Consider the following 27,350-nt stretch of genomic DNA (forward strand, 5'->3'; position numbering starts at 1 on the left):
AACCCCTTGTTCTCTTCCCCATGTGACACATTTTAAAGGTTAGAGTTCAAGGGTCGTGTGTTCTGTGTGCACACGGGCTTGCCCTTTTCTCTCCCAATCATCCTCCCTCTCTTCCTGCGCCATGCACCACAAAGGTCATGGCCATGGATTTCCTTTGGTTTGACTCAATGAAAAGGTCGGCCGAGGGCACCAGGAAATGGCACCGAGGCCTTGGTGCAGCCCGCTCTGGGATCAAGGTCTTACATTACCAGAAATGGCCCCCCAGACCACTTTCACCAAATCAGTCTAGGGATGGGCTCAAGAGTCAACATGACCTCATCAGGACCGCCCAGGGGATGTGGTCACAGATGTAAGCGTACAATCAGCCAGAATAATCATCACATTGTCTGGAAAACCTAAATATTCACTGCACTTGAAATCCATATATGATGATCTTCAAGTGCACGCTTTCTACTCTTTATGTGCAACAACGTGCAAGCAATGTGTTAATAGTAAACAGTATGCATTTATAGTAAATATTATTTACATCAAAAATCTGGAATTTTTATATAGGCAAATCATCAAACAGTAAAACATTTGTGTGCTGTGCATGATTCTCCTTATGATGCGGACACTGAAGTTAACATTTGAGAATAATATTGCAGCATCTAACCACAGTGAACTGGCTGGTGATCAATTGTGAGAATCCGTACATTCAACAGAAGAGTCAGGAAGCATTATTTACAAGATTTGTTTTATTAACTATAATACAGATCACATAAGGCCTTGCTGTATACACCATTCCCACACTGCGACAAATTATCAAACTCAGCAATAAGAACACGTTTTGTAAATGCTTTTTTTTTTTTTTTTTAACTTTACAGTACTTCATTTTTTTTCCTTTTCTTTAACCCACATCATTTCATGTTTTATCATCTCTTAAATAGAGTGGTGGAGCCCACAGGAAGATTCATGCACTATATCGGGCTGCCCTCTCAATTTTTCACAAACAAATTGATAAAAAGCTTTGTATTTTCTAAAATGAAAAAACAAAAACAAAAAAAAAAAACATAAAAAGAAACATTTCTCTATCACCACTGACTAAAGGGCAACAGTGTTAGACCCCCTAAGATACCATTAAACAACCATTTGACTGTAGACTTTTGAGTCATTTTAACTTGACAGACATCGGTCGCCATTGTTTCAAAAAGAAAAAAGAAAAATGCTGAACCAAGTCACATTGTATTTTTCTCTCCTTTTGCCATCGTCTTACCCCAAAGACAGTTCAGTATCCATTTACCTTTCACCCCATTTCCCACGCTTTGCTGTGTGTCCCCCTTAAATGTCTTTGATTTTCACACTTCCTGGATATGTCTTTTAACTGCATACCAAGAATGCTACAGGTTCATTAGGGATCTAGCAGCCGTTTAGAGAGCTACAGCCATGGCATTCCTCAAACACACATCTCACATACATTCACGCCAACTGAAGATTGAGTTTTATGCAGGAAAAAGACCTTGAATGAGACTGGATTGGTTAGAAGTTTAAATTGGGCAAAATGAGACATCCAGTCAGACTGTAGAACTAACTTGGAAATGTATTTAAATTGTTTTGTTCAATTGGAATATTTGATTCACTGACGTACCATTAAGAAAACGTCTGCACAGTAGTATCTTCTCATGCCTAATCTCACTGGTTTCTATGGAAACAGCAGTTTGGGCAGAGGAATGGCCCATTCCGGTCATGCAGACACATGAATGAAAGGATGGATGAATGAATCAATGGTCTGTCTGTTCCTCCAACTGTCTCTTGGACAAGGAGCGCTTAGGCCTGAGGGGAAGTAGTGGCATGGCAGCAACAGATGAGGCTTAGTGGTTAAGTTCATCAGGAATGCACGTCTTAAATGTCCAATCAAAATGATGACGGTTGACATAAAATATACTCATTTCAGTAAATATTTAAAGTGGGTTTGAATGTTATGTTCAAAACTATCAATTAATGTTCACAGGCAACTAGGAGTACAATTGGAAAATCTTATTTATTCCCCCAAAAAATCTGAATCTCCTTATTTTTATTTATTTATTTCTCTAATCAACAGGCATGTCAACTTGCCTGCCATCCAAGGAAAAGTACAATGCTACACAGAAAACTACAGGGGAATAAGTTACCCGTGCAGCATTAGTGGTCAGGCTGCAGAACCTAGTTTAGCCTCTAGATGTCAGTGGTGTGCAGCCAAAAAAACGAGGCATAAAGATGGACTGACAAAGTGAACAGTGGCCGTCATGCTATGGCAAAATTAATGTGTGGCTTCAACAAAGTGCTCAGGAAAGTGCTTTTGAACAAGGTCCTTACTATGAAAACTTACATTCAAACAAACATGGTATAGGAGAAACAAAGAACAAAAAATACCCCCAAACACAGGCAGAAAACGTGGTGGTACATGCACACGAGTACATCCAGTGAAGCCAGAACATTTTCACATATAGAACGAAAACATACAATGACGGACAAATCGACGTGATCAACTGCAAAATGTGGTGTTGTGTCGGTTTTGCAATGATTTTCAAAATGATGAGCGGGCAACACACAGCAAATCATGGAATGCCAAGTGAGTGTGAGTACCCATGATGCTTTACTCCAACCTGCTGCCCCGACATATCCAGTCAGTTGACATTCTCTTCCTGTGCTTGGCATCCCGCCCCATCTGTCGGTCTAGTGCGTATGCGAGAGGGATTGCAAGAGAGGAATGTACGAGACGCCAAGGACGGAACATTCCATCCAGTGAGAACATTTTCTTGCTTGAATCCTCAGTTTAGTGGTGCAATGGACAGACAAAAATGTCCAGTATTGACTCTCTGTTCCTCTTGATCCCACTGACATCGCCTTCACAAAAGGTGTTCCTGCCACCAATGTTCAAAGCTAAATTAGAGGCTCAGGGATGGAGGTACACTGGCCAGCTAATGTTTGTGAATGGTGAAAACCTCCTTGTTACAAGTCCCTCCTGGAAAGCTTTTTGCAGTTCCTGGCAAAATCTCTTCATTATTTTAACATAGATTCTCTATAAGGCAAGGAGGGCGAGTTTACATAAAGTGAGAGGCAGACGGGTGACGTAGAGAGGAGCAGAATGACCCTACACAATATGAAGTCTCTTCCCCTTTCTGCGTTGTGCGAAGGTTGCAAAAAATCTCCTTAAACGTACTACAACTTTCTTAGCATCTCCCAACTTTCTTTTATTTTCATTTCCTTTAAAAAAAAAAAAAAAGATAAATCAATCATTTTCACGTTGACCCTTTCCCTTGATCTCTTGGTTCACAGCGTGTGTTGTTCCGCAGGGGGGTGGTGGTGGTGGGGGTGCAGCGTGGGCGGCAGGAGGGACAAGATCGGGGACTGGGGTGTGGGAGGCGGGGAGTTCTGTGGGGACTGGTGTTGTAGGTGGTGGTGATGAGTGTGGTGGTGGTGATGAGCGTGGTGAATGGGCGGGCCGTAGTGCGGGATGACCGGCGGGGTCGCGGGCATGACGTAGGGTGCGGGGGAGGGGGTCGGAGAGGGGGAGTAAACCCCGGCCATGCAGGAGTAGGCGGAGGTCCCACTCCCGGAGCTGGAGGTGGGCGACCCGGGCAAGTCGGCGAGCGGCTGATTGTAGAAGAAGTAGGAGCACTGTTGGATGAAGCTCTCAATGATTGTCTGGTAGGTGCGCGTGGCGGTCAGAGCGTCCATGGTGGTGAAGTCTGGTCGCATCAGCGTGGGCCAAAAGCAGATGGACAGGTTCTCACTGGTCATCAGATTCATCTTGCTGTGCTGGCTCACCCTGAGAAGAAACAGAAAACAGAAAAGCCTCATCTAAAATTAACTTTAAATAAACATTTAAGTTTATGATCAACGGATCCCTGAATACAGATGTGCATTTCCCTATAGCAGATTTATTGTTTATATATTGTATATACTAGAATATACAGACTGTGACCTTTTGGAAAATGTGAACAGTGCCATTTAATTAAGCTTCAAGTATTTCAGTTTAATGCATTACTGGATTGCATAATGAATCCACATGCACAATATGTAATGATTTTAAGTAAATTGGTTTAATTTTGGTTGAAGGTAAAAAACGTCATGCTACAGTTCATAAAGCACATTAAGCAAACAACATCAACCTCACATACGCTGCTGAAACAGAGCTATGAATAAATCACTGAAGTAAACATTTATTGTAGAAGATTGAATGAGTCACGCTGAATAAGCTCCCTGTTGAGCTGACTGTGCGGCTGATGTCACCTCTGGGTGCCTTGACCGCGTGACCACACGTCTGTATGTAAGAAGGGAGGCACTCACTTGTTCAAGTGGCTGATAACATATTTGAAGACCTCATAGTTCTCCTTGGGGAAACGCCGCAGAATGTCCTTCATCGTCTGAAAACGCTGCTCTCTATCGTTGATTTCTTAAAGAAGATAAAGACAACGAGTGAGAGACGAGCAAGAAGGGAGGAAAAATATTACGGGACATCTGGGGAGAGAAGTGCAAGAATGAAAGTGTGCAAAGGCAACAACTTGAAAGGATTTGGTTCTTAAAACTGTCTAAGACCTTGTGTATCCAGTAAATTGAATGTCTGAAAAGCATTTTGAGAAAAAACTAACACAAGGCAGAACTGCTGCAGTCATTATAAAGGACAGCCTCATGAGGAATACATCCTTTACAGTACCCCTAAGATTACAAAACACGCAGGGTGTGTTCTGGATGATGGCAGCTCACAGTGAGTCAGAAAGCTGACGTCACCGGCAAACACAGTCCATCCTGTGTGTGACTGAGGCGGTCAGCACCAGCGAGGAGCAGATGTTCCCTGCTATATTACAAACATCTTTTACAATCACAAACTCTAGGAATGTCAAGATGAGGTCAGCCTGGAACAAAAACACATAACGTGGGAATGATTTAGGTTCCTGCAGCTCATTTAATCAGATCATAATCTGTCTTGTTTTGTTTCTAAATTACGACCAAAAACATCATCATCATCATCATATAACAAACTATCCTCTGAGATTCAAACTGAAGGTGCACTTTAGCCAGTCCAGCACTTGTCCTTTATAGCAGCGCCGCGAGTGTTATCAGGTTTCTGTCACGGCTGAAGGGTCATTGAAGAAACACTCATACACACACATATACATATTTATGCAGCGCTCGGAGTGTCTCGCCTTGTGTGTGTGCGGCTAGAGGCACACTTGAGCTATGCATTAAATCTCCATTCCAGCAGATTACGGTGCATAGGTCAAACAGGAGATGGCAACTGTCTCTCACATATGGTTTATTAATGGAACGTCTATAGCCATTGTGCACCGGTTCAAATGCACCACAAACTCCAGATCGTCCTTTCTTGCTTTGACCTCGTGGATACATTTGGATTGTAAGACTTTTTGCTTGGTATTTTCCGGAAAAAACTATCAATGAGGTCAAAGGGATTCGGGCCAAATCCAAGTCAGTTTGAGTCAAATCAGTGGCTCCTTGCCGTGAGCAACGCCCCGAGACTTACTGAAGGCCTCCACCAGGTCTAACTGCATGCTGTAGGGCACCAGCGGGTCGGGCAGCTCAGAGAAGAACGCCTTCATGGCTCCGGCCACTGTGTTGATGCTGAAGTCCTTCTCTACCAGGTCCAGGTTATAGTCTGGAGAAATTCAAAAGAAAGCCACGTCATAAATACATTTAAGGAGAATTAGGGACAGAAGTCAGCTTGAAAATAAAATATGTCTGGAGTTTAAAACATGCTAATGAGACGTACAAGATAAAATACAGAAAACATTATAAAAAATATTTGTTTAATCTGATGCAACAATAAGAACTGTTCTATTTGTAGACGGACGTTTATTTAAGATAAGATATTCCTTTTTTGTCCACACATGGGGAAATTTCATTGTTGCAACGCAGTAGATACAGAGGAAAAAGGACAGATAACTTATAGGAAGTTTAAAAAAACACTCTTAATAGAAGAACTCTTATGAACAAAAGTCTTATAAACAAAAACTCCTATAGACAAAACCTCTCATTTCCTAATAAGGAATGGAGGGGGAAAATAAAGATAAAATAAAAACAGATATAATAAAATAAAAACAGCTAAACAAGATAATACTAATAATAATGGTAAAATAAACTCTATTTTCATCAGTTATATGCACATGAATGTGACATTATTGCATGTGAGTACGACTAATTTAAGTAAAAAGTATTTATATTCAAAGTAGCATGTATAGAAAGGAGAAGAGCCCTACAATCTAACGTTTCAGAGTTCCCATTTTCTGTTGTGAAAGTTTCCTAAGCGAGTGTGGCGTGTCTGTGGCCAGTTTGCTCTCTAATGAGCTATTTGAATCTTCAGGGAGCTGCAGCTGCCATCGTCACCGCCAGACACCTCCACTGTAGTAATTGTCTTGTCCCATGTGCTTCGGGTTTGGAACCATTCAACACGGGGCTTCACTTCTGATTACCTGAGTATGATTTAACCTCAGCCAGGCGTGGACACACCCCCCACACACATGCGCGCACGCAGCATTTTGAACCGATAGCCATCTCACTGGCGACACGCTTCATTAACCAAACCAATCTGGAGGTAATTAACTGCCCATAGACACACAGACACTTGCTCTGACGCACAGGGAGCACTTGTACATGTACAGACACAAAGGGGTTATGTGGAAGATTGAGGAGGCACCGCCGGGACAAAAAAAGATCTACACCGATATTCAGGTTGCAAAATGAGATCATACTAAAAATTTAGCATGTTTTTTTTTTTATATACAAAGTAAATATGAGAAATAGCAAACCTTGATCAAATTGTCGCTGCATGCTCTCCATCTCCGCCTTGTTCCCACTGACCCTGTAGATGCCCTCGGTAATTAACCCTGTAGAGGAGGATGCAGATTACACTTGACTCATTACCTTTATTTACAAAGTATTCTTACAACAGAGAATATTGTTGTGTGTTGTGTGCGGGGTGGTGAGAATGGAAAAACACTTGATTATAATCCAAAGATGGAGGTGGCAGAGTAAAGGATGTTTGTTAAATGGCTGGAACAATTAATTGACTAAGTGAGACTTGTCTTATTTTGATAATTGTAATCATTATCTGGACTTTACAGACTCAAAACACATACCCAAATATAGTTTTAAACAAAGACAGCAGCATAACTAACTCAAAAATGTAATATTTACATTAATAACTCACTAAAGTCATAACTATCCTCTAGAAGCATTCCCTCACCATATTTCAGCCTTCATTTGGTTGATAACATATTGAAAAAGTAAAAGAATAGAAATACGTAATCATTTAACTACAGTCAACCAATTGAAAAAATAATGTCTGACTAATTGACTCCAAATAATAATTGTTAGTGACAGATTCTTTAGTGGAAACCTTAGAGAGGCGAAACCTTTTGGATTGATATGGTCTGTACAAAGAATTCATTGAATATAATTGTCCTGGGAGGCTGTGGTTGGGCTGCCGAGCCCATAAAACAAAACACATAGAAGACACATGCATCTAATGTAAAAGGACATGGAGTTTGTGAGAGACAAGGCAAGCTGATGCATAGGTCAAAGTATAGATTAGGAGTTTGCTGTGCCAACCCCTGAAGGAAAATGGCCAAAAGGAAGCGTACACTAATATTAATTGACATTGAATGCTGACCTAGTCTAGAAGTCCATTGTAATAGCATCCCCTTGTATCCTGCTCTAAACACACCATTACCACTGTTTATTAAAGTAATAAAGCAGGCCTGCTAAGAGGCCACTTGTGCAATGTGACAAGCTAAACTTAGAGCAGCTACAACCAGGGAAATTCGTCACAATGACGCTTACACTTACTATAAAGAGACCTTTACACAGAAGACTATATAGACCTCACAGAAGCAGTGCACATACCACAGCACCATACACAAAAAAGAACAGTAAATCATTGGCAGGTCTTATTAAAGGAAAGGCCATTCTACTGCCAACGATAAAATGTAAAGAAACAGAATTATTTTATTTTATTTCTCCAAGTAAAAGCTATCCCATTGCTATAAAATTGCCCTTTTATAACTTAATATTGCCTCTATCTGAAAGATAAACTTGCATAGTCTACCTGGTTGCACTGTAATTAATTACTCAAATTATGTCTTGATTGTGGCACTTGAGATAAACAACCACAGCAGCAAGTATGTGAAAGTTCAAACGAGAATATAGAAAAGGGATTTGAGCAGCTTTCTCTACAGCTTAATAATTACAATATCAAAATAAATGTTTGTAAGAAACAGAATAATTACAATTATTTCAAATTGTTGAGTGTCCTTCCCCCATTTCACGCAATTATCTTGTAAAAAAAATATCCTTTAATTTAAATGATTTAAATTAAGCTAAAGCTAAATAATCATTATTTTAGCAGATGTTTTCAGTCACTCCAGGGAGAGACCTTTATGAACTTGGGGCTGTTCTGGTTTAAGTAATCAAAAACACTGCTTTCACTTTGTTGCATGCTTTATTATATATTATGGCATAACACATTGATGCTGGAGTAGACAAGTATTGTTATAAATCAACACAGCTTTGAGCCAGACATATTTCATATCTCTAGCTATCAGGCTGTAATGTTTGGCAACGTCTTACAAGAAGGTAATTTAACACTAGAATAAAACGCACATCGAACCATACAACTACTGCCCCAGAAGCTGCGTGTGATCTTGTGTTCATTCATTAATACATTTTTCAATTTAAGCTATGGCCTGAGGTACTCCAGCAAAAACATTGGCAACTGAGGGAGACAAAGCGTGATCCTGGGGGACCCGGACAGATAGGGAGTGGCAGAGAGCGCCGTGGAGGAAATGAGAGAGCTCTGAGTGAAGGCATACAGCATCGATCTCCTCCTTTTGCCAATCAATTATCCACAAAAGCTTTTCAAGGCAGACAAGGGAAAAGCGGGGATGGGAGGAGAGATAGGCAGCTTGAGCAGTGTTGTGGAGCGCCGTGGAGTGGCAGACTTTAGGAGATAGGGGTAAAATAGCACAGGCTGGTGGGAGATACGGGGAAGCTTGTGGACACGCAGCAGCCAGTGTCACGCCGATGGAAGAGACAATGAGAAAAATGAAGGGATTAAGATAAGGTGGGATATAGAGCAAGATTAAAAACAAAAACAAAAAAAACACTTGAAACAACAGAGCAGTGTAAAGAGAATAGAGCGTAAACCCCCACAGAGGAAAATCCAATCTAAGGATTAAAAGCATTGGAATGAATGACGGTGTGGGGGGCTCAAGCGTCAAGGACAATGACTGAAACTGCCTCTTGTAAAGTAACATCAAAATAATACACTTTTACATAAACTGAAGAGTGGCAAAAGATCCCGGTTTGTAGTGTAATTTAGTTTTAAGATCTATTGGGTGCAAATTTAACAGATACAGGAAATTTAAAGCCCCAATGCGTCAGATTTAAAAAAAAAATTACTGAAATTTAGGCATTTTACTTAATTGACTAAAGACATTTTTGTTTGATTAAAGAAAGAACGCTCTTGTACAAAGACAAACACATAAGATTTCATGTAAAAACATAAATTGATACAGAAAGGTACAAGGAAACGACAAGTTCAAACTCTCAAATCTTCAGTAAACTAAATCCATAGCTTTTCCTTTCTGTTGTTGCCCCATAAAAATCCTTAAAATCTAAATAAAAATACTAGTTGTCTGATACAATTTTTGATGACTAAAGCCCTTGTGATTTCACTGCACTAACTGAATGCCATTTAAGGTGGACTATTGTCTGTTTCACATTCAAAATATACAAATCTGAATTGTATGTGGTCAACTGTGCAAGTTGGCAGCCTTAAAATGTGGTAAATGTAATATGTACACCATTATGTTGGGATATTATCGTTTTTAGTTTTGTGATCTTGCGTGGTTGGATGAAATTTTACATTTGTATTGATACGTAAAATGACACCAGTGATCGTCGTGAACCAAACTGAGGAACGGGCTGGCGGTGGCGCTCAGATTGACAGTGCAGAGCGATGCAGTTCGCAGCACGTTGCAGCGAGACAAAACTCCAGCTGATCCCACATCATCCTCGAGCTCAGCGTCTCTGTGGGGGCAGCAGCAGCCGGCGGCTCATTTAATAGCTCACCATGGAGACAGTGAGGCAGTGGCTGGGTGCTGCCCTTTGCGTCGCTATGGAGGTGCGTAAAGCCAGTAAATATGCCCGCACAAGCTCGCACACTCTCAACACTTCAGCAGCCGACGCTCAAGCCACCAAGAGATAACAGCAGTCACTATAGATTGATTTTTAGCAGTTTCTTTACAGGCCCCGAATGCATAAAAATAACACAAAAAAGCAAATTCTCTCCTATTATTGAGGACAAAGAGAGGCCGCTGCTATACAGATACGACCAAAAAAAATAAATCACAAGGTTGAATAGAATATGAAATTGTGTGTGCAGGGCCACTCCAGAGCTCCTTCAAATGTTTCAGTGTTGCTCCGACTGCCATATTTCTGTATTTCATGTTACAATTCAGCACTGGCTAATTGACAGCAGAGGCAAACATAATGACTACAGTAGTTGCCTTTTGTCTAAAGAGACCACAGACAATTCATTTCACAAAGTATTTTATCCTTGCATTGTACTAACCATTTAATTAATATTATGGCGCATCCTGACGTGAAATTACAGTCTAAATGTTTAGTTTGTATTTTGATAATCACCATTGTAGAATATGTCCACTATAATGCTAAATCTAACTGGACTCTAAATGAATTCAGACATGGCTACCCTTCGATGACGACATGATATGATACTAGATAAACTATTATCTATGTGGGAAAAATGTCTTGTTATTGAATCACCCACATCCACGGAAACACAAATAGTCCAGGAACAAGCTTTAGACGCATCAGGAGAAGCACTGGAGCATGCATTCCTTCAATTTCCTGCCCTGTGAGATCGATCAGAACGAGGGTCTATGAGGCAGAAGAACATTACCTGGCAAGCTCCTGGCTAAGCACACACACACAGACAGACAGGAGAAAAAAACATGTAGGGGGCATTTAGAGAGATAACTGCAGTGTAGTGGATGGTGAGGCGACGAAGAAAGGAGGGAAAAAGATATAACTGAATAGATATATAGGCTGAGAGGAAGATGAGAGAAATCAAAGCTGACAAGTGAAGGCACTCGGAGGGAGAACAGGTGAAACAAAGAAGACACAAGGGTGTATGAGGAAACGAGGCAACAGAAAATCATTCGGATTTGGTTTTAAACACATTAAGGCACATTTTGTGTGCATTAGCTGCTCTAGTTAACATCTGACGTGGGCAAGGTGTAATCTAATGAGACGGAGTGTTATTTACAGCTTGTGCACTGAATGGAAATGTTTGCATAACCGATATTTCAGTTAACAATAAGCAAAAAAATAAATTTTAAAAAACATGATTTTGCCATAAACTTTCTAAATAACATTAAGTCTTGCTCGGATGTAAAACTGTTGACTTGGTAGTGGTGTAACAGCTGGTGACAAAGGCCAGCCAGCAATAAGACACCAGCAGAAGTTCCCTGTGGGGGGCTGCATCTGGAGAACAGACTAACAAGGTTAAGAGAGCTGAGCTAACCACATCTATGCTGCCATTAGTCTCCAAGGAGAAAAGAGGGAAACTGCCGACACGATGACATAATCGATGTACACAGACATTTGATGTAAACGTAAATCAGTGCAAGTGTCACAATGTAGACCTCTTACCTGTTGTTTCAATGAAATGGATGCACTTCTCAATGAAGACTGGGATAGGCCTCTCAGGAGTCACCGTACTGGACAGTGGCATGCCAAAGTAGTTGCTTTCAATAGGTTTGGAAATTGAATGTCTGGGTTTTCGCTGTTTCTGAAACGGTTGGAACAAAACATGTTGTTAGTCAAAACGTTTATGATAATGCCAAATCATTACATTCAGTCAAGACAATTCTTTGCAAAAGAGCCTGACCTCACAAGCATGAGGGTTTGTTTTGAGCCTGCATGAGACACAAACACATGCATACACCCATCTAATCACACATTCCTGTCTTAAGCCCTGCGCACAGATACACATCGTTTTCTTCATGATGCCTCAGCTCTGTTTCCACATTGTTCCTATGGCTCGATCTGCTGCACTGTGGCGTCTAAGTCATTGTTTAATTATTGCCCCAGTCTGTTAAAAGACTTGTAATACACTGCTGCAGTACTCTTTGCCTCATTATGGCACCAGCAGTGTTTAAAGTATTGCATATTTATAGTGTGTAGTGCAAATGTGTGAAGGCCCCTGAGGCCTGGATCTGTAGTAAGTCAGTTGGCCCCCAGAGGCCCTTCCTGGCAGGAGGTGGGTGAGGCTGCAGCATGCTTGGCTGGGCACACACAGACAGGGTGCAGTCCAGGCCTGACAGACACAGAGTACTGCTCATTAGAGGAAAGCCCAGTGCGCCCTCATACTGCCTCGGAGCATCGAACAAACATATTTGTCCATATTCTCACTCACTGAGGGAAACAAGCAAACACTAATTAAGACCGAGCTGGTATATACGCTCACCTGGGCTTTTAGTTCTCTGCCTGAAGATCAACTATTAGATCAGGGAAGTGATTACTGTTTACATTTACCACAAAGCTATCCCAGCAGTGTTGGGACACATTCTTGCATGATGTAGACTGTATATTCCAGAAGTCTACAATGAACTACACATTTTCCTCACCAGACTATATTTAACAAATAATGGATAACTGTTTGGGATGGGCCATACATCTACTCCAATATCGGAATCTGTGACATCTGAGGGTTTTCCTGTGGGTCTGATATTTCACATTTTAGCAAATATTTCACTCTGCATGTGTCCTTCCTAGTTTGTTCTCAGTGCATCAGACTTTTTGATCATTCTAAAGAGTAAAAATGAAATAGAGGGTACATTTCTAAAATATGGTTGTATGTTTACATAAAAAACTAATTATTTTATATCACAAATTGAAACTATTGATTACCCATATTTGTCCACCACTAGTATGAGTAGCTTCTTGAGTATGTTTGTACTGCCAGTGCATTTGAAAACATGTGTCTTGTTGGTTATCCGTCACAAAGCATGTAAAGTATATCTACTGCCGTGAGCTTGGCGTCCTTGACAAGTAGTTAGGAAATGTTTGTTGTTTCAGAATGTGTTATCGCTGCAAAATACTTCCTCTCTACATGTGACTGGTTATTTTCCCCCTCTGTGCACAAAATTATTAATGACAAGACAGCATAAGGCAATTTCTTGTAAAGGACTGTGCCGTTTTTAGTTCCAAGAAGTTATTTATTTATCCGTGTCCTGTCACACTGATTCTTGCATGGTGTCAGATCTCTCCCCCTCACTGCCCTCCTGCTTCTCTCTCCCTGCAGTTTAACCTTCTGGACACTCCTTAGAGGAGGCCTGGGTCTGGAACAAGATATGCAAACACAGTTTTGACTGTAAAAGACAAACTAGACACATTTTTAACAACATGTATATGTCATGTTATCCTGTTCAGCCTGCATTGGGTTTCTGGATCAGATGGCAGCAATAGATGGTTGGATGACAACAAGAGCTTCTTTTGGCAAAAATGTCCTCCCTGGATTTGCTACCTCTTTCTTTGATTGCCCCCTCTCCTCTATAAGGACTTGCACAAAAACAGAGGAATCTTAAGTATTCCACTTTGCTGGCTGAGATGGTTTGAAAAAACACGTCTGCAAGACTGAGAGGAAACATTTCCGGACTCTTGGTGAGGGAAGGAGGGAGCATGCTTGGTCACTGCCTGAGGGGTAACTGCATTTTAACATGGGGTCTTCGTTAGAGGACACAAGCACACGACTCAGGAAAAATAATGCATATATTAAGCCCAACTTCATGAAAGCTGTGTAAGAATAACAGACCTAAATTATCTCATAAATTAAAGTTAATTCTGATTTTAGCATCTATTTTTAGCCATCAGATGGCAGTACTCAATCATTTTCAAACATGCAGCAAAAACTAGCGATAGTAGCAATGTATTATGCACTACACTGATGATTGACAATGTAATGAAACCGTAGCTTCCTAAGCTTAAAAAAAAGAAAAAGAAAAAAAAAACTTGTGTGAACTGGCACATGTGAATATTGTGGATATAGGAACAAAGAAACAAATAAAAACAGCATGTATAGCCAAAGGCCTTTAGACCTCTAAGTTTTACTGAGCTAGCCCTTCTGCACTGAGCCCAAGTGTAAATGAACAGCATACCAAACTGATAAGGCTGACAGGAAAAGGTCAGAGTTATAGCAGCACAGAGAAGTATAGAGGGGGACCGTGAAGAGTGTATAGACAATTAAGCTGAATCAGCACAACTAGGAGAACCATACAAATGTAACATAATTAAGCACAGAGGAGGAAACTGTCAGGAATATTAAATTCCTTAAATTGGACATAAGTGCTAAGGAAAAAAGTCATTGAAATGGATTGAACTCTGATAAACAGAAGTAATTTTGCATGGTTTGTCAAGTTTAGCCTCTTACATGCTGTATTTAATGGCTCCACTTTATTTCTCTCTCTAATTAAGGTGGGCATTTAAAAGCACACAGAAATTGAGAAAGAAAATTGTACATTGAACTGTACTTATATTGTCCTAAGGGAGAATGCTAGTAGCTCAATCACATATGTGCAAAAAATAAAACAAATATGACATACATTTGTTTAGTTTCTTACCTTTGTTCTGCGCAGGCTCTTCAGAATATTTCTTCTTTTTGGGTCTTCATTCTCTTCTATAGAGTCCTTGTGCCCTCCTCCTTCATCGGGTTTAGGTGGACCACCCATCTCATCATCGCTGCATATTGAGAAGCTAGTCCTGAAATTGCTGAATTTTCCGAGTCGTTTGGATCTGTCCCTGTAAAGTTTAGGCTTGATCCCAATAGCGGACAGCTTCCTCCTTCGCTCCAGAGAGCTGCTGTCGGCCTCACTGTCAGATCCGTTCCCAGCACTTCCGTTGGAATGGCCCTTGTTAGCGTTGCGGATGGTGATGATTTTACCCTGTGTGCTGTCGTGAGGAACAGCGTAAATAGTCTCCTCTTCAGTGGGACGTGGTTTGCTCACAGCATCCATAGGTTCTGCATAATCTGAGGGGTCGTACCCGCCTTCACTCCCCGGAGCCCAGGTCACGGTTTGTTGTAAGGGGCGCCGGTTTGTCCCTCCCTGCTGATCCATGTATGGGCCCAAATTGACTTTTCGCACAGGCTTAGGCTTGACTTGTGGAGGAACCTTATTGTTCAGCTTGCTTTCAAAAGTACTGAGTTCAGAAATGACAGAGAAAGTGTCACTTGAATCTAAATCTGGGAGTTTAAATGTTCCCAGGTTGGAGCCAATACTGCCAACCTCTGTGAGGGGAGGGTATGGGGGCGAGGGGTCAATGTCATCCTCGGAGTCGAGGAGAAAGTTAACAGGACTGGGAGAGCCACAGCGCGGGCTGATGCTCTCATTGGTGCATGCCTCTGCTACATTATCATACATGTGTGTGGCTTCAACTATAGTGCGCTTTTCCACAACTTCTTTAAGGAAGGACTGAAAAAGATCTATTTTGTGAAGTCCACCTACTACACCCCCGTGTCCACAGATCACCGTGTTGAATCTGGCCTCTATCTCATGGGCTAATTCCTCTCCCTGACTTACTTGTTCTTTGGCTGAATCCGAGTCCGTCAGCTCCATCTGACTTTCTCCTACAGCTAACAGCTGGACTGGGATTATATCTTGAACATCACACAAGAAAGCACACAGAGTTTCTAGTGAGGCCTTCCGGCGAGCAGAATAAACTGTGATGTAGCCATGGACCAGTCCAGTCTTCCGAAGGGCAAAGGAGGCGTGGAAAGAGAGCAGGGACAGTTCAATATTATGTCTCTGGCCTCCAACATTAAGGTCCAACAGAACTGAGGTGCCACTGCTGAGGCTAAAGGCAGGGCGACAGTGCTGCGGCAGGAGGAAGGGGGCGAGGAGCTGGTCCAGGTCATACGTGTCTCCACACATCATGCACATCACTATTCGCAGGTCTGCCTCCACCCCAGACTGCGACTGAGAGTCTCTGAACACCGAGGAGGGAGGGGCTAAGGGAGGAGAATTGCTGCCTATACTGCGACGTGTCTCTAGGATACCTTTGAGCATCTGGTTGATCTGCCTCTCACTGACATTACGTGCATACCCGATTCCAGGAGATGCCGGATCTAAATAAGCACATAGTAGCTTCCCAGCGACCTGCTGGCCTTGATGAATAAGTGTCTGAGCAGTCTCTCCACCTATATCTCCTATGGAGCCCACTCCTCGCTTAGTGACAAGGAGGAGGGATAGGGGAAGATGCGCCAAGCTATTTTCTCTTTCCCTTCTGCTTATGGTGGATTCCCTAAGTTTCTCTAAACTTTCGACAACATAAGAAAGTGATTCTTTTGAGTTGTATAAACAGAGACAGCCGTGAGGTGTAAAGGTTGGGGTGTGGAATGAATTAACTGGCAAACGTATATTGCCCTCTATGGGTCTAAGGGCTAACTCGTACAATCTGCCATCAAGCACATAGCGGTCATCACTGGTACACAAAGCCCTTATTTCATTTGCCATTTCTCTAGCAAGCCCATCTTTCCCTAGAATGACTAGATTTATCCTTTCAGCCCTTCCCCCGTCTGGTCGGGAGCTCTCGAATGATGGGTATCTAGTAGGGAAAGTGGAGCCCAGTATTTGCTCTATCTTACTGTCGACACAATGGGGACTATTTGGACAAGTGTCTTTTGTTGGGTGGTATACAAAATGGATATGTTTCAGAACCAGAGCATCCCTTTCTGCCTGCAGCTTCTGTAAGGCTTTGAACCTTTGCTCTTCACCCAGAACCTCCTGAATAGCTCCCATTTTCTCTTTACTTGGTTTAGCATCTACTTCTAATTCATAAAAGAGCTCGGAATACTCCAGTAGCAGTTCCTGAAAGTCCTCTTTGGCTCTGTCAATGATCTCCTTCTGGTGCTTGTTGTATATGTCCAGATACTCTGCCTCATCCAGCCACAGGTAAAAGTCCTCGTGCATGATGAAGCTGCGTGCCTCCTCCCAGGGTTTGCCTGGTGTGATGAATGGAGACACACTAAGCCGCTCCTTAAACTCCCATCTCATCTCAGCGCGTTTGCGCTCATTCCTGAGCAGCTCCAGGTGACTCTCATAGATGATCTGAGCTGGAGGGGTCTCCAGCAGATCCTGAGGGATTCGGTCATCCTCCATTTTGTCTATATGAGGAGTTGTTTCCCATGGAGTGTCATCCAACACAACAAACCACTGGGAGAACTCCCTCTTGGTCTCCAAGACCTTCTGAACACCTGACCAGCTCAAGTGGTCAATTTCATCCAACTCTGGTAAGAGCACTGACAGCGCCTGAGGCAGAGTGCTCAGATAAGCCTTCCGCCGCTTCTCTATGTGATCCTGTTTCAGTCTATGCACATGCTGCTGAAACAGCTTCTTGGCTTTTGCTGTTCCCTCTAGGAAGACATATTCCCTGTATTCTTGGGCAGTCTGCATTCTGCGACTGACACTGGGCCATGTCTCATTGTGGTTTTTTGTAATTCGGTTTACTAACCACTCATATCGATCTTTGGCTGAGGCAATTTGTTGACTCTGCTGTTTCAGTGCCTCAAAGTAGGGGATGATCTTAGGTTTTCCTCTGCTCTTGTCTATTAGCTGTACTAGCGTTAGAAAGGCTAGATCCACATTGACATTAGACCGAGCAGAGGTTTCTATCACTTGTAAATTTTTCTTTGCTATGGCAAAAGAGTGAGAGTCTTTAATGTAGCGCTCTACCCCTTCATCACATTTGGTGAGTACAATGACAACAGGCTTTTTTGTTTTGGCTAACTGGTTGTACAAGTTTGTAATAAACTTCATCTGATCCTCAAAACTACGGTTCATGCCTCTGCTAACATCTATAGAGAGTAAGAAGCCATCTACTGTCAACTTTCCCTCAGGCATTTGTTTCTGCTCAAAGTCCTGCTCCAGTCCCAACTGATCTGTGCAAAAATACATTAGCTTCTCAGCGGAAGCCAGCTTAGTGGAGGCTGCCCTCTTAATGTACGGCTGGAGCGCTGTGCTTCGATGTGGCTGAAATGTTTGATCATCAATAAATTCGGTCTGCTCCACCACATTCATGCGGCACTCCTGGCCCTCCTCAGACGTCCGTGTTGCCTCGCCCCAGAACAGGAAATGGTCATTGTTCACCACACGGCCTCCAAAATCACTGGTACTCAGAACGGAGGTGTGATCCAGGTAGAAGTCATCTGCACTAGGCCGGACGAATCGGTTACACAGGCAGGACTTGCCCACTCCACACTGGCCCTTTTCCTTCTCCGTTCCAGACAACCCAAGCACAACCAGGTTGTAGGTGGGCGTCCGGACATCTTGCTTTTTGGCCATCATACTCAGAGGCTCATCCTGCCATGCTGGCTTCAGGTTCTAGGAGAGGTGCAGACTGCCGAGGGGGATGTTTCCATTTAAGAAGAGTTCACTGGACTGGGGCCTGGTCCTGCAAGAAATTAAGAGAAAACCTGTATTAATTATAATGCGTAAACGTCATCATTATAGAGCAGATCATGGGGTGATTAACCTCTGATTGTGCTCAAGATTAAGTAACCAGATTGAATACATTCACTCAATTATTTTGAATTCATTCAAATTAATGTATGTTGTGAATGTAATGAATACATGACGATAAGTGCCTTCGTTCCACACAATAACCTCATGTAAGAGGTTTCACCTTCTGACAAACAGACACAAAAACAGTGTAGTGCAGAGACCCATGACCACACACTGGTGCAAAGTATCACACTGCACTGCAGCACTCTGAATGAGACACTCAAGAAGACGAAAGCAGATAAGTGTTACACAGCTAAAGTTACTAATTGGCCAACTAGGGAAAGCCATCTGCATTTTAAAATGCCATGCTGCCAATCGGCTCAGTTGTCTCTGTCAAATACACGCTTACCCATATGTCACTAATATACACTGCTAATATCTAATAATTGGACAATGCACCATCCATACTGTCTAAATATACTGTAATCTACAACTGATAACACCCACAGTAATGCACATTAAGAGGCCTAATATAATCCAAGACTAAAATAATTGTAAGAGAAATCATTAACAGCAGAGTGGGGTTGAAATAAATGTTCAAAAATGTATTACAAAAACTAGCATTGAAAGTAGTGATACAAAAAAGCAGCACAACAGGAAAGATGTGAACTTTCCTGAACATTTTCAATGATAGAGCTTTTTCAAAATAAGAATAAGACCACAATATTAAATAAAGTACTATTATATTGTGTTGAAAATGTTTAAACACTTGAAAGGAGCACTTTTTATCATTATCTTTATGGTATCAAAATGGATATTAATAATATATTCCTTAGTATCAAAATTGAGTTTAGTATTAGCAGAGTATATTATAATAGCAAAAGGAGTGGAACACTAATGTAGTCAGCTTGCACCAAAACTGTCATAACCCTTTTTCACAAGAGCAGAGAATGTGGTAAAACTGACATTTAAACCACTATTAACGATGAATAGGTCTTTTGACAGTTTGCTCAAAGGGGAGACAAAAGCTCTGCTGACGAGTCTCCAACAGCACCCATCTCCAACTACGATAGGTACACAATCAATAAAACATTATTTTTAGACAGCCTGTCCACTCCATCTCCATCGTCTATAACATTTCTCCGAACAACAGATCAAAGCAAATCATATAGGTTGTTGAAATATCAAAAATAATACTTGTTTTCGTTTGTATGTGCAGTTAAAATGTCTGATCGGTTTGTGATCCCGAGCAGAAGGTAATTCAATTTCATCCATGTAGCAGAATCATTAAACTGATGAATATTTATGGAGATGAAGTCAGTAAGTTTAAGATGCAAAGTGTTGTCTCCATTACCATCTGATGCCCTGTGATAATCCTGCACATCGTAATCACCGCTCATGATACTAAACAGTTTATCATGTATTTTTATTATAGTTTAATTGAACAAGACATAGAATTCAGGTCATTATGAGAAACTTGAGTAACTCTTCACTTTCAACTGCCTCATCGGACTCTCCAGGGGAAGCGTTCATCATCATCTCGCTGCCCACTGAGCCTCAAAAAGCCAAAAAGCCAGGGATTAACAGATAAGGTCTGAACCTGCTGAAAAACAATAGCAGCAACATCGGCCTTCAGTACAAACGGTTCATCTCAAGAACACAAGGTCTATCATCACCGTGTCAGCTGTGAAATACTTTTGGCACCTTGTGTATGTGAGATTCCAAAGGCCTTCTAACAACTAATCCAGCAGGATGCTATCTGCTACGGTGAACTAAGGTTAAGAAATGTGACATCACTTGGCCAAAGTCCAAACACTAATTGAAGCAATGATCTCTTGAATTTGGGTAAAAATGAGTACCTGTAACTTGACTGTAGCTTTTGATACGGTCAATCAACATCATTTTTGATACTTCTAATGTAGTTCCTCGCTACATAGAAGAGAAAAAAATGTGAACTTTTTTTGGCATTACCATATATATATAAAAATAGACAAAACACATACACACACACTACCATACCAACTTTAAATGAACAAACAAGAGAGAATTACCACTAACAAAACCCAAAAAAACAAGTAATTCACCCCTAAAATATAAATGCTATACGGTAGAACTTTGTTCAATTATTTGCTTTACAAAAAAACATTACACAAGTCATAGTTTGAAACTTGTTTGTACAAGTCTGGGACAGAAAAAGTAAAAAGGGTTTGTATCATCAGCAGGAACATATCAGGTTTTCTGATGTGGCAACTAAATGTAGTGCTATTGGAGCAAACATATAAAACTGTATAAAATAACAACTACTGTGGCCGCCTCTCCAGTTGCATAGCAGCTTTTCATACACAATCAATGTCCACTTCCCCTCTTCAAAGTCTTACGCGATCATTGATGTGTGGAGCTAACGTGCTGGCAGTGGAGTTGTAAAGCAATCAGGCCGGCAGTCTGGCTGTCCAGCCTGAGGCCACAGTGTGCTGCGCATGTCCAGCCACATACCAGTGCCAGGAGGCCCAGGGCTGTTTGAGCTGATGCACAAATAGGTTAGGCCTGTGCTACGTGTCAGCCCGACCCTGAAACACGAGAGGCTGAGGTGTCTACACAGGCTAGAACAAGAATCTGATTCCAAAGCATGTTTTCCTCTGATTGGAGGGTGGTCATTTGATATCACAATTAAGACAGTGGCATAGTAGCATCCCTCAAACCCCGATCAAATCCACTTTTAAATCATTACCAATAAACAATAAAGAATACCTACTCACTTTGGATGGATATATTGTGTATATTTCTTTATTACATTTAATACATCGAGCAGCTCTCACACGAGTCATAAAATAATCCATAAATCAAATGTCTGATTTATAGATTATTTTGGTGCTTCGTGCAAATCTAAAAATAGGCCCATCAAAGCTGATCAGCTAGAAATCATGAGCTTGTCATGATTAAATACAGAATCATACAGCAGAAGTGGGTAGGACTTTGTTACAATTACTTGAATAACTTGTAGTTTTCAGAGTAGTTTTCTGACAATACTTATACAAGTTATATTTAGTTTTCGGCCACTCTACCCACCTCTGTAAATGGCCATAATTATGAGATATTATGAAGAGGGAGGGGCCCGGGGAGAAGAGAGAACGGGTGAAAGGATCAGAGTTGGAGGTCATGTGATCTGCTGTTTGATTCCCCTGAGGCGCAGAGAAAGGGCGTGTTCAGGTCAGGGTCAGGCCTGCTGCATCACTCTCAGTCGGATTACCACAAACTGTGTTACAAGCAGACGCAGCACACAAACAACATCTCTTCAGACCAGAGACTCATGAATTAACCTATACTGGTCATATTATACTGAAATGAACATGTATTTTGAAGATAAACATTGAATATCGGGTGTATCGTGAATGTACAGTATCTCTAATGCTGCAAAAAGAGGCGATTCTCAATTAAAATGGGGAAAATATCAGAAAAAAAGATATAACATGACATTCCTGCCATTTTTTGGATAATTTACAGTTCAACTTCACAGAACACATTTATATATATGCGTCTGTTTGAGTGACATAATATGATGTTTAGAAATGGGCATTTGCGTTGCACTGCCATTTCCACGCTCTATTTAGTACACTACGCAGGCCAAGTATGTTTTTAACACAGACTAAAGTTACAGGTTATGAATGTATCACTTATTCAAGCAAACATTACAGGCCACACAGGAGAACTGGCGGCAGAAAGTCCCAAAGGTCATGAAATAGTGACGCAGCTCAACGCGACATGCCAAAAGTCTTTCCCAAAAAATCTCAGAGACTCTGCCACTCCTTCACATTACCCGGCAACAGATTTTTCCACTTGGTAAAATGATGTGAGAGTGGGACTCTTGTGTTATTTCTTTGGACTCGGAGCATTAAACTTATCACAACAGCCAATACTTCAAGTATTTATACTCTGTTTTTCTCTCCATCCTCCATTTCCCACACAACCCTCCCCCTCTGAGGAGACTTGTTATCCATTAGTAAGGAACTTGGATTGTAAGGAGGGGGCAGTGGGTGGATGCATCCCTCAAAATGACACCACTTCCTGCTTGGGTTTTTTTACCACAGTGAAGAGAAACTGGTCATTGGCGGAACCGTCTGCTGAATTGTATAAGAATAATACACGTTGGAGGGGGGGGAAAGTCAAACTACGCAATAAATACCTTCTTAAGTTAATTATGATGGTCAAACATTATGTATTTATATTGACAAAACACTGAGGCCCGCCGTGCAAATCTAGGAAAGTTGGTGAGTTTGGCTGGGATTATGGAGCGTCTGTGGATTAGCCACGGCTAGTTGCGTTGTTCCATTCACAAGCTCACAAGTGTTGTCAGTGCATTAGCATGATCCGATGGTGATATAACTGCATGAAAAGAGAGCGAAGACAAATCCCCTCAGGCCCCGCTGTCACACTGCACATCTGCGTATGATTATGTTCAAAAGGCGGCCGTCACACCAACACTTAAAACATACTCACGGCCATTAGGGATCAAGTGATGACAATTTCCACGTCTGTAATGCACTTTCACAGTACGTCTGGATGACCCTGCAACTTTTGCAATGTATTCTACAAAAAGTAGTCTTGTGGGGTGATGTTTTCCTGTAATCAATGCTGTATTAACAGGCGCAGTAAAAACAAAACTACAGAAATATTGCCTGTAGGCCTGTCCTAATAATTACTTGTGTGTGTGTGTGCTCATTTTCTTTGCAATACTGGGGAAATGTTTGTTGTTATTGTTGTAATATAAGATTTACGCTGTAGAAGGAACCATTTCTTGCAGATTATTGGTTCATTCTGGTATTTGTTTTAATTATACTGTATATTTGAACAACGGTTTACTGGGATTATCCGCTATCCTCACTATTGCAGTATCTGGGACAAGTTATTCTTATTGAGTGAGTGGCATAGTAGCATAATCGCTTCAATAGTATAGTCTATACCAATATCAATATACATGTTGTGCGTCAAAATTCGTTACGATGACATGTGCTTGTCAGTTTTCATTGCTGCAAGGAGTCAGCAAGTATACAGACTCTTTGATAAACATTTGAAGGTAATAGTAAGATGGACTTTACTCCGGCCTTACACCGCCTTCACGCAAACTTCCTGCGGGCTGGCATGGCTTAGATATATAATGAAGAGGAAGGTGGACAGACAGAGGAAGGAAGGAAGGATACGGGCCGAGGGCAAAGAGGATAAGAAAGACAAAGAGACAAACTCCAAACAATGCAGGATATGACACATAACAGCCATATGGAGAATGCATGTAAAACCCCAGACAATAGTGTTTGATGGTAAATATGGTCAATCAACAGAAAAGGGCCTTATTGGGGCAGGATGAGGCTGGACTGACACCAGATATATATGTACTGCACTGTGACAGCTGCGGGTGCATGAATACTGACACGGAACACATCCATCTTTTTATTATTAGTAGTAGCAAAAACAGAAATGCTAAACCTTAATTGGGAAGGGATGTGGTCACATTTGTCACTTCTGTAAGTGACAAATGTGTAAGATATTACACATTTGCACAGTGGTGGAAGAAGTACTTCATATTGTGTGGATATTAAAGGATTCTCTTATCTTATCTTAAAGGCGCAATGGACGATTTTTTCGGCGATTTGAGAACGCAGGCGGAAGTGCGCATGCGCACTCCCTCATGCGGACTGATACAACACACACGTGCGTTTGTTTATTGGTGCGACGGATCGCATCGCATCTCTCGTCTCCCATAGATTTCCGTCTTTTATGAGTCAACTCGAACTGTCTATCTCCGTCTTCATTTTGTCCCGTACACTGAGGGAACTATATTATGATAGATCAATGCGCTTAGACATGCGGAACCATGCTGCTCTCGGGGGACGAGCCACACGCGCTGCAGGTGAGCGGTAGGTGCGTTTTATGATTGATACGTGGCAGGACTAATTGGCAGTCCACGCCACGAGGAAATAAGACTAAAATTTGGGCCAAAAAAAATCGTCCATTCAACCTTTAAGTAAATGTAAAGATACAGGAGCAAAGAATACTGCAAGTGAAAGTAGCAAATACACTTAAATAAACATTTTCAGACAGATTTTGAGAACTGAGAACAAGCATATGTGGTGATTTTGATCATGAAATGTGTTCAATTTTGGTCAACAGTAGCAATTTGAATCAATTTCCAAAATCTTCCCATGAATTTACCAGTATATATTTGTGTATTGTGTATATTAAATACAGATTGGAATATAAAAAAACAATATTAGAGCCCTAAATCTGACATCTCACAAACAAAAGCTTCTAAACAATACCAACAACACAGGACAGCAAATGTGTTTTGATCATCTCTTCGTCATGTCACCAATAGAATAAACCATATTAGTTTGTAAATAATATGTTTAGTGTATGAACTAAAAGAAAAAGGAAAAGAGTAAGGCCCATTGTATGTACTTGTCTACAACTCCCCTTTGCCAAATTTCAACAGCCCATGTTTTTTCCCAGCACCTTGAGCCGAGCCCCGTCAGCCCTCAGACTGTCTGCTGCTGCTGCTATTAGCATCTGATCCCTGTTCCCCTGCTACCAGGCTTGTCAGCATCAGCACAAATGTACACACGTTTAGACATCTAATACAGTTGTCCTCCTGTCTTCTCCAGCCAAACCCGGCGCAACAGCACAAACAACCACTACTGGATCTGTTAGCAAATATGTCCCAGTGGGGTCAGCGGAGGGGCATAAGAAATGCAGACATGTCGACATATCGTACGCTTGTTTAGAGGTTAGGGATGCAGTTACGATTTCATTTGAATGCAATGGTATATCACACTTCAACAGGCTAAAAAGACAATATAATGGTGTTTTTACCAATTCATTATGCCCTGGATTTAATATAGCGACATGTTGTTCATAAAAAGCCAGTGAAGAGTGTACCGACTTTAGTCTCTATATTTATTTACCACTAATTTTCCATCTAATTGACCTAATTGATAATAATGACCTCGATAGCAGCAGAGCGCTCATCCTTAGGTAGCATGGGGCCTCTAACATGAGCAGGAGGTCTTCTCCAGATGGTGAACGACAAGAAAAGCTGTGCACACTTCACAGACCTGCTGCCATCTCCACTTGACCAGTACCATTTCATAACATATTGTATTAATTTCATTGAACAGGGAAATAAATCAGTTTTGAACCAAATAACAAGAAATAATTCTACAAGGATGTTTTAGAAATACAAGACAAGGGTTACATTTTACATATGAAAGTGTGCGAGTTTTACCTCTAATCAGCAGAGACAACACAAAGATGACTGAAGCCATCCTTTCACATGCAACCTGCAGCTTTTGTGTATAATAAAGGTGTTATCAACTCTATGGGGAAATCTTGCATCAACTAGAGATCTGCCCAACTGTTACTAGGTGACAGATGGCCTGCGCACACACCAGCATCCACCACACACCTACACCATATGCTCCAGCATGGTTACGGCACGTTCAGATCCCTCACGCCCTCTAACTCACTTAAAGAGATCAAGTTTAAAATTGAGTGCATTTGTTCAACTGTTTCTTCTTTCTTCCATTGAGAGAAGTGGTCACAGGCTGCTGAATCTTGAGACCAAATGATTAAACGAGGAATTGCATACAGTGCAAGTATTATGAAAAATTAATGATAATATTAACGCATTTCTGGAAGTCAAATGTGTCTGAAAACACATGCTGCACCCTGTGTGGTGTTCACAAAGGTGCTGCTGGGTAGTACTGATTCCACTTTCCGCAGAATCATTCGAACCTGCCAGGAGTGACCACAAACAAACTAGTCAATAGATGCCACATCCATTCTAATCTCCGTCTGAACCTAATAATGCTGCTAGTAATAAAAGCGCGCCTGGACTCTCTCCTGCCAAGTGGATGTGACGGGCTCTCCAGTCACACCTCAAAACAATAGTTGCAGCTGGAACATCGCTGCTATTGTTTGTGTGGATTATTTTTTATTGACCCAGACTTTTTGTTCCCTCAAAAATACAGAAAATCCACTCAAGCACTGGTGACAAACAACTCATTATTTCTAAATGGATTTGAAAGCTACAAATGGTTTTCAAATACAATGAACGCTTGTATTGTTTATCGACACTTCCATGGGGAGAAACTGAAATTCTTTCAAAAACCTGCCAGTTACAATAGAGTAGGAAGAGTAAATGTTTTACACGTTATTAGGAGAGAATTTTTAAACCTTAAATGAGGCAATTAACAGTTTGATGCAAAGTGAAATTGTCCCTGTAATGTGGCAAGCACAGCACAAGGAGGTTAACACAGAAAGCTTCTAGAAAGAACTTAGCACTTGCGGCTGGATAATGGTGCACAGAGAGTAGCTTATGATGGCTCGTCCAGTGCTCATGACAGGCCACTGCAGGTTTGAAGCATTAGCTCTAGTTTTTAAGAGGAAAGACCAGCACTTTCTCTGCCTCCCCGACTCCACCACGCTGATGTCCACTCCTGTGTCAATGGACAATTGTTGTCCCTTTTCGTCAATACAATTAACCCGGCCACAGATATCCGTAAGGAAAAGGATAAGCTTTCAGAGAGGCTAATGCTGAATAACACACACCTTAAATCACCAGAAGGCCACTCCAAAAGAGTTCAGAGAGGTGCGCTCAAAGAGAAGATGACAGTGGGGATAAAACAAGCTCCGGATGAGAAAGAACAAGTGCCAAAGACAGCGGAGTCACTGCGGCGAGAGCAAGGCTAATGATACAATTGAAAACACCTGAAACTGCCACAGTGTCAATTAAACATAATGGCTTTT

At 41.5% G+C, this 27,350-nt stretch overlaps 2 protein-coding genes across 2 annotated transcripts in view; both read right to left on the reverse strand.

Annotated features, from left to right (window-relative positions):
* Nucleotides 1-27,350, reverse strand: part of npas1 (neuronal PAS domain protein 1) — a 113,225-nt gene that overhangs the window by 63,930 nt on the left and 21,945 nt on the right. The window lies entirely within an intron of this gene.
* Nucleotides 717-27,350, reverse strand: part of arhgap35a (Rho GTPase activating protein 35a) — a 48,493-nt gene continuing 21,859 nt past the window's right edge. Inside the window, exons 2-7 of the mRNA XM_072463657.1 lie at nucleotides 14,679-18,504; nucleotides 11,710-11,848; nucleotides 6,783-6,860; nucleotides 5,501-5,632; nucleotides 4,309-4,414; nucleotides 717-3,787 (exon numbers count right to left, since the gene is read on the reverse strand). Of these exons, the coding sequence (XP_072319758.1) occupies nucleotides 3,289-3,787; nucleotides 4,309-4,414; nucleotides 5,501-5,632; nucleotides 6,783-6,860; nucleotides 11,710-11,848; nucleotides 14,679-18,398 (4,674 nt within the window). The 5' untranslated portion in view covers nucleotides 18,399-18,504 and the 3' untranslated portion in view covers nucleotides 717-3,288. The remainder of the gene's footprint in view (nucleotides 3,788-4,308; nucleotides 4,415-5,500; nucleotides 5,633-6,782; nucleotides 6,861-11,709; nucleotides 11,849-14,678; nucleotides 18,505-27,350) is intronic.

Source organism: Eucyclogobius newberryi, unplaced genomic scaffold (genome assembly GCF_026437365.1).
Source record: "Eucyclogobius newberryi isolate DKJ021-1_F unplaced genomic scaffold, fEucNew1.0.hap1 SCAF_10, whole genome shotgun sequence".
Classification (NCBI taxonomy): Eukaryota; Metazoa; Chordata; class Actinopteri; order Gobiiformes; family Gobiidae; genus Eucyclogobius; species Eucyclogobius newberryi.